The sequence below is a fragment of the Gigantopelta aegis genome, chromosome 6, assembly GCF_016097555.1.
Source record: "Gigantopelta aegis isolate Gae_Host chromosome 6, Gae_host_genome, whole genome shotgun sequence".
Lineage (NCBI taxonomy): Eukaryota > Metazoa > Mollusca > Gastropoda > Neomphalida > Peltospiridae > Gigantopelta > Gigantopelta aegis.
In genome coordinates, this window is record NC_054704.1 from 82,560,187 (window position 1) to 82,573,270 (window position 13,084).

The window sequence follows — 13,084 nt, forward strand, 5'->3', positions numbered from 1 at the left end:
TGTTTTTTCCTGTCATGTGTTGATATGTCAAGTTTACACTAGGACAACCACCAGTGGTTATGATGACCTCATTTTGATATCTGACTCCAGATGAACTGTCCAGGATTCATCTCTGAGTCAGTACCAGTATTACATGTATATATACATTTGACCTGTATTTACAGTAGCACACTGAGTTGTGCCAAGCTTTGATCCAAGGTTGTAATGTTGGCATGTTGCTATATTAATTAACTTGTTGTGACTACATTCCATGAGAAGCCCAACAAATATACATGTATCTTTGTCACTGATTTACTGGTATACATGTGTTAATCACTCTTATACTCTAATTGGAAATTATTCTATAAACTAATATTCAAAGTGAAACTGACTGTATGTTCACACATACCTACATACATACATGTACATAAATATATACAAATTCAGATGTTTATAATTAAATTTCTGTTACATTCATTACAACGTAACATCATCCCATTGGTCAAGACATAGCAACGGGAGTTTGTTCAATTCTTGATGAACGTAAAAATTACGTCGTCAGGGAACGTCGTATATCTGATGATGTCATTTTATATGGGCAAGTTGTATTGTTGAGCCTTATTGTTTGTGGACCAAAAGTAATTCAAAATAAAGTATGAAGTTTTAGTGTTGTTATTAGCAAGTATGATTCAAATTTAATTATAAGTATTGTCTGTTATTTCTTTTACGTTCATCAAGGTATAAAAAAAATATCATCCGCAAACTTATGTGAGAACAGCTTTGCTGATTCACAAAGTTTGCAGATGGTTTTTTTGGTTCATACCCCGATGACGTAAAAGAAATAACAGACAATCCTTAATCAAATCAAGACAGACAGTCAAGTCGTTAAGCAATCCAGAATTGCAATAGAAGATAGAGATGAGAAATAATTTATGTGTGCCTAAGCAAACATTTTACATCTTCATGTCTCAGTCTTATATTTATCATTAAGGATTGACTTGTCCAGTATTGATTATTATCGTGTGTGTACAAATCATAATTCATGTTGGAGTTCTTTTCTATAAAAATGTATGTTTGTTTATGCTGGACAAATAATGATGTTAATATTTAGTACTATAACTTAAACTAGTAATTTGGCAATGTTGTTTGAAACTATTTTTAAATTAGTGTTTTTCATAAACAGATCAAATGCAATAAACAGGCTAATTCTCAAATATATGTATGTTTTTTTGGCATATGTACCGGTATTCTAAATTTTATTTACCAAATTTGTTAGAAATACAGTAGTTGGCAATTTTGATAATTTGTGATGAATTAAATGCTGTATTTTTAGGGTGTTTAATGTAATAGGTGTGTTCGTCCCTTACCTCTGTCCACAAACAGTGACATACACATAGCTTTCAGAGGAGACAAAGATGGGTCAGTGCAAAACGCTAGCAGGATGGAGAGGGGAATGTTGGATTAGGGTGGTGTGATCGAAACAAAGAACTGCTCTGTTTGAATATATACAGTTTGTACTGTAGCAGTGATGTAACTGATTGTTTACTCACAACAATGGAATCAGGGCTTTAGATTACAAGCTCAGCAGATTTGTTTTTATGTTTTGTCTGTTCTGAGCACAGAGAGGTCTATAACACAGTAATGTTATTTACAGCTGCTAAGGAATTGTGAATTAAGTTAATTCAGAACTTGTGTATTTCAAGTTATTTTAATATAAAATTAAACTTAAACATTACACTAGGAGATGAAATATACTAAGATCTTTCAACTTAATTTGGATATGTTTATTTTGGGTGTACGTATTTTGGGCTCAACATTTATTGTCCTGACTTTGGTGCAATCTAAAGCCCTAGGAATGATCATTAATGGTTGAGAAAGTTAACTGTAAGTATGCTGTTTAATGTTGTAATGTTTCACAGCTTTAATTTTTTCTTTCTTTCTTTAAATCGTACAATATACCAGGGAACATTTTGTTTTCAATATCTTGATTGGTAATATTTGTAATCAATTGAAAATTGATTAGCGAATACTGTTTAATGTTTTAAAATTGTGTAGCGAGCTGTGAAACTTGTGTTGTGAATTGCGATGCGATGCTGAACAAAATGTTCCCCGTATACATGTATATATGATTATATCGTCTCATTTCGGAGTTTTGTTTGTTTTGTTGACTGGATGACCATTTCAGGTGTACTGCCCATGAAACGAGTGAAATACAACACCAAATTAGAACATGAATATATACAGAACTGGAAGTTGCTTCAGAGCAGCTTCAAGAAGTGTGGTGTCGACAAGGTGAGATCGGGAAAAAATACACTACACGGTGATGGTGTGCAGGGCAGTGGCACTTCTCGATGCGAAACTGGAATGTTTTATGTTTTTGCAGCTTACAGCATGACTAATATTTCTGCCCCCGTCCCCGTTTTTCTACCTTCATCTCATGTTTAGCTCAGCTGATATGAAATGCTTGATGAATCTGTGTGTATTATTACTATTATTATTACTATTACTATTGATATTTATAAAATATATCGGTACATGGCATGGTTTATCTAATATCTAACTGAAAAAGAGTGTGGTGGGAAAGGGGTGCAAATATATTTGTATATAAGTAAAATCTGTTTTGCTTCACCTGTGTGCCTTCACAGAGGAGTGTTTAAAATGTTCAATAAACTAAATGTAATTTTTTTAGTTAATGTACACACATGGATTCTGTGTACAAGTCAGTTTTATTTAACTGAGCTGTTACAATGTGATGACAATACACAGAGGTTGCTTATAGCACTTCAGTCAGTTGACCTACATACATGTATATGTTATATGACAGCACTATTGTCTTTTTAAAATTGAACACAAAGTCCTGTTCTCTTCAAAATATTGAGCATTATTTGTTTGTCTTAACACAGTTCAACAGTTTAAAAATAATAATAATAATTCTTTGATTACAATTTTTAGACCTTTGCTTTTTTTTTTTTTTTTGAAGAGGATAGTTTTGTGTGAAAATGAAACACAAACCAATGAGATTGTTTTTGCATGATTAGATATAAAAATACATAAAAGATTAAAAATAAAAATATACTACATTGTAAGCATGTGAAAAAAATATACATGTTTGTGTTGCACGATAAAACATAAAATTAACATTTGTATGGCCAGTGATACTCATATAGGTCACACCTCAAGTAATGTACGTGGTAAGCCTACTAATATTGATGTGTGCATTACAGATACAGTGTGGGGGAAAAGAAAAGACTCCCCCTCCCCCCACTCAATGAGGACTCCCATGTTATAAATTTTGCATATATCCCTAAGTCATTTTTTCCTGGAATAATTACATATGGCTCATAGTTTACCTGAATAATGCATAGTTATGCAACATGTTGTGACTTCCCCATTCTGGAGTAAAAAAACCACAAATTAATTCTCTAAAGTTTCTTTTTTTTCTAAATATCCAGATTGATAAATGTCTATGTTTTATAAAACATGTTTTTTACACACACACACACACACACGTTTTCCCTTTATACACATATGTATATATATATATATATATATATATACATATATACGCACACATGCGTGCACACATAAATTCAGTGCAAATCATGCAACTTGTTTGATTGTTAAGTGAAAAGGAAAATATATTTAATTTTAGCTCAGAATTGGTTTGTTTTTCATTTTCTTCTTCTCCAAGCAGTTGCGGCTCTCTTGTAAGTCCCTGTTCTGCAAACCGAAGTGACATCATTGAGACTGCACCAGCATGCTGTTGCATTTTCAGTCCACAATAAAAACAACAAACAACCACCACCACCACTACCACTAACCAAGCCCAGTTAGGTGTGACGTGCCCATCATTAGTAGTACATTGTGTTTTTTAATTCTTGCAGGTTCAGTACAATTGAAAAAGTTAAAATTCAATACGAAATTAGAACACGAGTACATAAACAATTTCAAGACACTACAGGCAGCTTTCGCTAAACTAGGTGTCGACAAGGTGAGTTCCGCTCATCTAGGTGCTGCGTTTGTGGTCGATTTTTACAACATGTAACGTGTGTCTTTTTGTGTTTTTCTTCCACGCAGATTTTTTTTTTTTTTTTTTTTTTTTTTCCCAATTTGCTTTCTTCTTTGCTTCCAACCTTTGATATACCTTTCCTCAATGATTCTTTGTAACTGTGTAGTCCAAATTGCTTCAGCTTATAATATACTCTTTTGTTTTTAAATTGTTTTCTTTGTTAGCAGTAGGAAATGTAGTTGTCATATTGTTTCTAACATTCTTATAAAATTACACTAGAAAGTAAAAAAGGTGAAAAGTGCTTGTTTCAGCAATATATTATATATATTCGTTCAACTTTTTTGTTACAGGTTCTTATACAGTTTCTATTAAAAAAATAATAATAATAAATTTTACATTCTCAACAAGAGACATTTGAAAGAACTACTTGCTGATGTAGGTGATATGGATAGAGTGATTTATTTTTTAAAATAAACTCTACCATACTATACTTATTAATATGCATATGTTTATGTGTTATGCATTGAGATATGTACCATTTTCAAAACTTATTTTAATTCTATGTCTAACACAGTTAAGTCTATCCAGACTTTTGTTTATTAAAACTAGGTTAGAACTGTGTTCAGAAACGTTGCTGTGTCCCAATCTTTACCATGGTAGAGAATAGTTGGAACGGGGAAAGAATCCAAATAGATATTAACATTTCATTGCTTATTTAACTATCCGTCCCATGGGGATGGCCTTTTTTTTCATGCTATGGAATTTACTACAAGTTATTTATTTCTGAGCTGATTGTTTTCTAAATTGGACACAAAAATAGTATTTTTTTGTTATTTCCAAAACAATTTTACTTTTCTTCTTATATCTAACAAAACTGAAATTATTTACAAAAAACATGTTTGTAGGAGGATGGGACAGACTAGGTTATAAAGTACGTAAATAAGCTACAACATATATGTTCTCGTATACCTTTGCATAGAGCCTTTGCTGTCTGGTATCCCAAGGGAAGTTGGTTATTTTAAGTCATGGCACTGACTATTGTTTGTATTGCATATATAAGCATTTTAATACACTTACATATGAATTAAAACAAGGTGACTATTGTATTATTATCTGTCTGTTCATCTGTTTGCTTTTGATTTAATTCTTTGTTTTCACAGTATAACAAAGGTATCCTCACAGAATATTGTTGTCATGGTTTGATGAATCATAATTCTGATATTAATCCTTCCAAGTAGTTTTATGACTGAACAGTGGCATAAAACCAGTGATCCAGAACTGATATATATCAAAGGCATGTGCTGGCCTTGTCCTAGGGGAAGTGCATATTAAAACCTCTTGTTACTAAACAGTAAGAGTAGCCACATGACAATGGCAGGTATTTATTCTGATTTCCTGCATCAAGTTACACGACCTACCTTTTGTAATACTTTGATATAGCCACTTATTAAGCAATGTATAGAGCATTGTTTAGCACCATTCTTTTCCTAAGCAAAGATATAAAGGAATTAACTTAATTTCAACTTATTTTCGTGTTGATATCCAATTAAGGTTCAAGCACGCTCTCCTGGGCACACACCTCAGCTATCTGGGCTATCTGTCCAGGACAGATGTTTAGTTGTTAGTGGTTAGTGAGAGAGAAGAGGGTGTAGTCTTACACCTAACCACCGAGTCGTTAAAACTTGCTCTGGGTGGGAGCCAGTACCGGGCTACGAACCCTGTACCTACCAGCCTTATGTCCGATGGCTTAACAACGACACCACCGAGGCCGCATCAAGTATGAAAACTTACCTTATGTAATACTAATAGCCACTAATTAAGCAATGTATAGAGTATTGTTTAGCACCATTGTTTTCTAAAGCAAAAATATAAAGGAAGCTCAAATGGTATCTTATATATGCATGTGCTTTCACTTGTGATGTAAATTATAAATCTTTTAATTCAGAGCTTTCTATTACTGTTTTAAAAAAACAAGAAGTAATTCTGGAATTATATCAGGTTATATCATCAGGGTCTTTGAAAGTAGGAAGCTGTTTGTGATAGTAGGTGGCTGTATTTACTGACTGCAGACAAGTTTATAACTACTAGTATATATGCAAATATGGTGATGTTAGTTTTTACCATGAGCAAACTCACGGCGACCTGAAGATAATAGTGCTAGGTGAGTAATCACATGCAGTTCCAAGTAAAGTTTATTAAAATTTTCTATTGCAAAGTGATCAATTTGCCATTCTCCTAAAACTTCATATCAGGCACATGTGGAATGGAACAGAAGTTAACACTTTACTCTTCTGGCAAAGACTGCGTTTCCTATCAGGGATGTAAACAAACTGTTAATGCTAATTGATGATATAAATAGCCTACGTGATGACAGCCTGTTTGTTCTAAATGTCGCAGATATCAATGTTGACACTGAAAACTGCTGATTAAACTTTGTGCTTTGGTGTTGTTAGACATTTCTCTCTCTCCTATTTGTGTAATAAAATGTTCAATAAATACATGTATGATGGCTAGTGCAATATAAAGCAACCATCGTATTCCTGCATATAAGTAATAATAAATGTATCATCTGCTACATTTTATACCCAGCAACCAACTTCTGGCCCTGGCATTAATTATTGTAATCTTGACAGTGAATCTCTAATATTCAGAAGATATGATCTGTTATTAATACCTACTTCTGTTTCTAGAACATTTCAAAAAATCACTCAGCATTTCAAAATAATAAGGCCCAAGCATTAACTAATAAATGTTTTGATGACCCCCAAAAATAATTTTGAATATGAACAAATAGATTTGTAACCTAATTTGCTGAATATCATAAAATCAGTTCCATGTAAATCAATTATATAATAGATATGGATACATGTGTTGTAACAGGTACATACATCATAGTCCCAGATTTTTGCATTTGCATTCTTCAAAGAATGTTGGAAGTTATTGTCGACAAAATTGTCGCCTACCATGGTAAGTTTGTGTTTTTTTACATGTAGGCTGTTGACTTTCTGTTCACAGCACAGGGTATTCTGTAACAAACCGACAGGGCCAGTATTGTCATTGAATGTATCCCATAATTCCATTCAACGTAATTCTGTCCATCCTCTTTAACTACCCATATAAGAATGTTGTAACGGAAAATTGCATGTACATTGTAATGTCTATCTACATGCATTGGTTTCTAATAATATCTTCGTGTTATGTTATTTCACTGGATTCATGTTGTCTGCACTTTGGGTTTGGGTTGTTGTTTCCGTCAGCATGTTAACCTACTAATTCTCTAACTTTACAATTAATGGCATTAATGTTATCACTTGTACTATTACAGTTACTATATAGGGGGATGGATGTAGCTCAGTGATAGACTATTATACTGAGTTGTGACAGGTCATAGGTCACCCCTGGGGTATCTGTTGGGCTTTTCGGTGTCCCAACCAGTGCCACACGACTGGTATATCAAAGGCTGTGGTTCGTGTTGTCCTGTCTGTGGCAAAGTGCATTAAAAACATTTCTGCTGCTATTCAGTAAGGGTTGCCTAGGTGATGGTTTTCTCTCACTATCTACACCAGCAGGATTGACAGCATCTTCATAAATCAAGGCTAATATTCGTTCCTCGTATTCAGCCTTGATACATGTCGTCAAGAAATCGTGCCACAAAATGCTTAACTTTCATTGGATGCGATGAGATCTGTTTGCAACGAATCGCAACGTTCCTTATAGATTCCCTTGTTATTGTAAACAAAGATGTCAGCGTCCGGCGGTTAATTTTTGATATTGCTTTCAAGATTGTCACATGTTACCGATGCTGTGATTGGTCAGCGATGTCATCGTGTAAGGGACATAATCGGTGTTACAAATTTTCTTCCAATAGAGGGCTCTAGTAGTGGATATCAGTAATCTTGAATACATGTATCAAGGCTGAATACGAGGAACGAATATTAGCCTTGATTTATGAAGATGGATTGACAGCAAATAACCATAGTTTAAAATGTGCTGAGGTGTACTCAAACACTTCTTTTCTCTTATCACTTACACTAACATGTATTTTAATTATGCTGTGGTTTACAATCCCCAGATCTTTCTGTTTTGTGACAATGTTTGTTGCAGATGTGACAAAAAATACAGTTTTAATACTCATGAGTATTGCCATATAAGACCATGGACTTTGGAAATTAACATTTCTATTAATATTACAGAGTTGATGGCGTCATTTGGCATGTGTTTATTTGTTGTTCAATTATTGCCAAAAAATGTATGTTTTGGCTAATAAAACAATCTAAGCCACACTGAAAAATAGTAAAAGCACTGTAAAAGGTTTTTATACATATTTAAATTTAAATTAGGAATTTTTAATGGTATTTGAAAGTATGTTAAGACACATGTTGACTATAATTTGAAATGTGCTCATGTGTCATTAAACAATTACTTTCATCTTCATCATCAAAGAATCTAAAAGTAAATTTTAAAATAGAAGAAGAAAAACTCCATTAACATGTCTTATCTTGTCTTGTGTAATTGCCTAGGTGGTGCCAGTGGAAAAACTTGTCAAGGGAAAGTTTCAGGACAATTTTGAGTTTGTTCAGTGGTTTAAAAAGTTCTTTGACGCAAACTATCAGGGCCAGGAATACGATGCCCTGCAGATGAGGGATGGAATTCAGGTTGGAGGGACCACCAAGTCGGTCATGAACAAACCCCACCAACGAGCACCGCCAGCTAACACAAGACCCTCACCGAAATCAACAAGTAAGTAGCTCTTGCTCTCTCTCTCTCTCTCTCCTCCTCTCTCTCTCTCTCTCTCTCTCTCTCTCTCTCTCTCTCTCTCTCTCTCTCTCTCTCTCTCTCTCAAAGTATTAACTGAAGAAAATAGTACCTTTCATGGCTCATTTTCAGTATAACCAGATGTTTTTTTCCAACACCCATGGTTTTGCACAAAATTTAAGTACTTTTTTTTTTTACAGGTACCCTATACATGTTTCAAGCATAAGACATTTTTTGCTCATATGAAACTTAATGCTTTTTACAACCAACACACTCACATTTACCACTAATCACAGGAATTGTGGTGTTAACTTCTCTATCACAAGTTCAGTGCACCTCGAACTTTGACCCAGCCGGAAGTTATTTGGTTTAATACAACCATCAAAGGCCATGGGATGGTTAGTTCATATTATTGATTAAAGATCCCTTGTTACTAATCAAAAAAATGTAATGAAATTTTTTCTCTAAGACTATATGAAAAAAATTACCAAATGTTTGACATCCAATAGCCTATGATTAATAAATCAGTGTGCTCTAGTGGTGTCGTTAAAGAAAATAAACTTTAACTCTGAGATCGGGTCATGGTTTAGCTTAGTCAGTGTAGCACTCGGCTTCAGGGAATAGTTAATTTTCAGAATGTTGATTAGCAATATGAATGATTAATCAATTTGAAAGTTAATTAGCAAATACTGTGTGAGAGTTTTAAAATTGTGTATTGAGATCTGAAGTGAATGGTGATCAATGTGATACTGAACAAATTGCTCTCTCTCTCTCTCTCTCTCTCTCTCTCTCTCTCTCTCTCTCTCTCTCTCTCTCTCCATCTCTCTCTCTCTCTCTCTCTCTCTCTCTCTGGCTCTCTCCTCTCTCTCTCTCATCTCTTACTCTATTGCTCGTCTCTGTGCTTAGGTCTCCTCTCTCGTCAGCTCTCTCTCTCTCTGCTTAGGTTGCAGGATCAAAATGTCTTGGTGAAGCCATTGGTGTTGTTGATTTTTTATTTTGTTTTGTCCAGTTGCAACCAGTGCCTCACAGCTAGTGCATCAAATACTGTGAGATATCATATACTATCCTGTAGTGGGTTTCTTCTGAAAGACAGTGTGTATAAGACTTATCACATGTTCGACATCCAGAAGCCAATGATTAACTGATCAGTGTGCTCTGGTGGTGCTGTAAATCAAAACAAACAGTCTTTAACTGTTTATTAGAAACCACAGTCATACACATATAGAACATGCCATGGATAAAAGATTGTTTACCCATTGCATAAAATAATATTTACAAAGTAGATTTGATGTGATCTAAAGTGCTGCAAAAATATAATCCCCCCCCCCCCAAAAAAAAATAATTTAAAATTAAAATTAAAATAAAAAAATTAAAAATAATAATAATAACAAATAAATAAATAAATTTATAAAAAACCCAAAACAAAACAAAAAGAAAAACACTGTTTAAGTAATGTACGCGTATAAAATTTCCAGCTGTTTCAAGATCTTTTCAGCTTTTAGTTTAAATGGATATCACAGCCGTTGCAGGCATACATCCAGTAGACTGGTGGGCCAGCTTTCTTTACAGATAAGTAACTGATGAGTCATACTGCACTGCAGTGCACTTGTCATTGATAGTTTGGACATTTTAGGTCGACAGTATTATCATGTCATTCATTTTAACATACTTAGACAAGTGAAAGTATTCATGTTCTTGGGTGTCTGGATCAGACCTAAGTGTATAGAAATAAAAATAAAACATTGTGCTTTATTCTCAGTATGTACAGGAAGTGGTAAAACCTGTAATACATTTAACTACTGAAATCTTAAGTTTGCCAAATCAGATTTGGGGGATTTGCGTGTCCTCTGCTTTGCCTACCCACACTCCTACCCTCTAAAAGACTGGGGGGGGGGGGGGGGGGGGCAGAAATCTATAAGACACATTTATACATATCACTAAAATTATTATTTCCAGAGGGATATTTTAATAATTAAAAAAAAAAAAAAATAATGTTATGAGATACTGCCAGTGTGTTTGACTGAATTGCACTCCAGAATCTATATGTTTAATTGTTGGACTGTCGTAATCCTCCTGAAGAACATGGCAAACCTGCATGTACAACTTGTAGACAAGTTGTAGGTCACCTGTGTGGTATCTGTCAACCGTTTGTTAGTCACCTGGACCATGGAATGTTTGTCGTGTCAACAGGTCTGATGTAGAGGACAGATGCCACCAGCAGCGTGGCCAGGCAGCTGTGTACACGTTTTCTTAACCTTTCACTTAAATTTTTTTTAATCTCTCGTGGTCACTAAAACGAGATAAGTTAATCTTCGTTGTTATGAATGAATGGATGGATGGATGGATGGATGTTTAACTGACACCCCAGCACAAAAATAAAGATTGTCTATTAGGTGTCAACTTTGTTGCTATAGTGCATGTTAATTGTGACATTACATTAGATTGTTAAAAATGTTATTTTTCCTGATCAAATGTTTCAGTTTTGGATGAATGAATTAGTGGATGGATGGATGGATAAATGAATGAGTGAATGAAGAATGAATGAATGAAATGCTGTATTGGTAACTTTTAATAATACATATATATTGCAGTATCGTAGTAAGTCATTGTTTCTCGGTTGTATTTGCCAGGCAACCGACCTATCCTATTATGTCACATTGGCCCAGTTATTCCCATAAGGCTTCGGATAAAACACAATAAAGTTTAACTAGCATTGTCAGATGAGGTTTTTATTTATAGTTAACCTGGATTTTTTTCTTTAATGAGTCTTACTCTGAAACAGGCACCGGCGTCGGGGTTAGGCCATCAGTCTACAGGCTGGTAGGTACTGGGTTCGGATCCCAGTCAAGGCATGGAATTTTTAATCCAGATACCGACTCCAAACCCTGAGTGAGTGCTCCGCAAGGCTCAATGGGTAGGTGTAAACCACTTGCACCGACCAGTGGTCCATAACTGGTTCAACAAAGGCCATGGTTTGTGCTATCCTGCCTGTGGGAAGCGCAAATAAAAGATCCCTTGCTGCTAATCGGAAAGAGTAGCCCATGTAGTGGCGACAGCAGGTTTCCTCTCAAAATATGTGTGGTCCTTAAAGGAGACCAGACACCAAATCATATATACGGCATAATGAATTGTTTGCCGTCATAAACCACAACACGCAACTACCGCGCTCCCCTTATTGACTAAGTTAAGCGTGCCAGTCTTGGTTGGGGATTTTTTTCCGCCGATCTCCAATGTTTGCCGGAAACTGTCGACAATTGATGAGCTAGACCCGTGACGTCATCGATGAGAGGAAAACTGAAGAAACTACCAAGCAGCATGGACGAACTTAGCGATTCGAGTGACGAAGAATTGTGTCCAGCTTGTGCTAATGGCATCAAACCGTATCAGTTTGAACCACTTATCAGAGACTTTGTCCCTAATCCTGGAAATGTTGTCTTAGACGAAAATTTTGATGAATCAACTACCGACGAAGACGAGGAAGCCACACGGTCATAGACTAGCATACAAGCATTTTTTTAAACATAATTTTTTATGACATTTTTAATGTAAACTGAAGCAAATGGACCTAATTAGAAGAAAAGCACACAAAATGTAATAATATTTCATCATAAATCTTGTTCAGCATAGATGTAAATATGACACGTCGGTGGATATTCCAGAGGCCGATTTCACAAATTTGCAAAAAGCGTCCCCTCCTCACCAAAGCAAGATATAATAATTTAACAAAAAACTTGGTTCTCTTAACTAGTTACCCTCCAAGTTTTAATGTGTTTGGTTAAACCGTGTATTTTTAATTATTAAGAAAATGTGTTACCATTCTGCCGAAACTGTCCACAACCGGGTACAGAAACACAGAAATGTTGGAAAATATACTGTTGCCACATACTGACAATCACTTTACAACTGATATCTTATTGACAATATTATTATGTAGTTTTTGCATTTATTTATATAAAATACAACAGGCCCGTAGGAACTGGGGAGGGGCGGGCCTAGGGGCTTGTTCTCATCACACACTCTAGGAAGAAAATGTATGTTTTAAATGTTCACTACTTTGCATAAATAAAGATGATATAAAGATAAAAAATCTAGTTTGTATCCCTAACTAAAGACTGTATCTCTCTCTCCCCCCCCCCACTTCCTTTTATCTTTATGATTTTGTAATCATGATTTCAAACCAACTGTTTCAGGTAGTTTGCTCCACATACTGACATAAAACACATTTGTTATATATTGGAATAAGTCCCCACTTGTGAGCTTTTCTTTATCACATTAATTTTTGCCATTGTAACCAATACCCAGTCTGTCAATGCCCCCCGTGCCCCCATTAATTTCTGAGAT

General features: G+C 34.9%; 1 protein-coding gene across 4 annotated transcripts in view; it reads left to right on the forward strand.

The window, feature by feature from the left end:
* LOC121375224 (microtubule-associated protein RP/EB family member 3-like) overlaps positions 1 to 13,084 on the forward strand; it is a 49,683-nt gene that overhangs the window by 23,465 nt on the left and 13,134 nt on the right. For 3 of the 4 annotated variants that reach the window (XM_041502541.1, XM_041502542.1, XM_041502539.1), the window contains exons 4-5: positions 2,165 to 2,271; positions 8,509 to 8,728. In XM_041502541.1, coding sequence (XP_041358475.1) covers positions 2,165 to 2,271; positions 8,509 to 8,728 — 327 coding nt within the window. Of the gene's footprint in view, positions 1 to 2,164; positions 2,272 to 3,863; positions 3,971 to 8,508; positions 8,729 to 13,084 lie in introns of all 4 variants that reach the window. The other variant, XM_041502540.1, reaches the window with a different exon arrangement.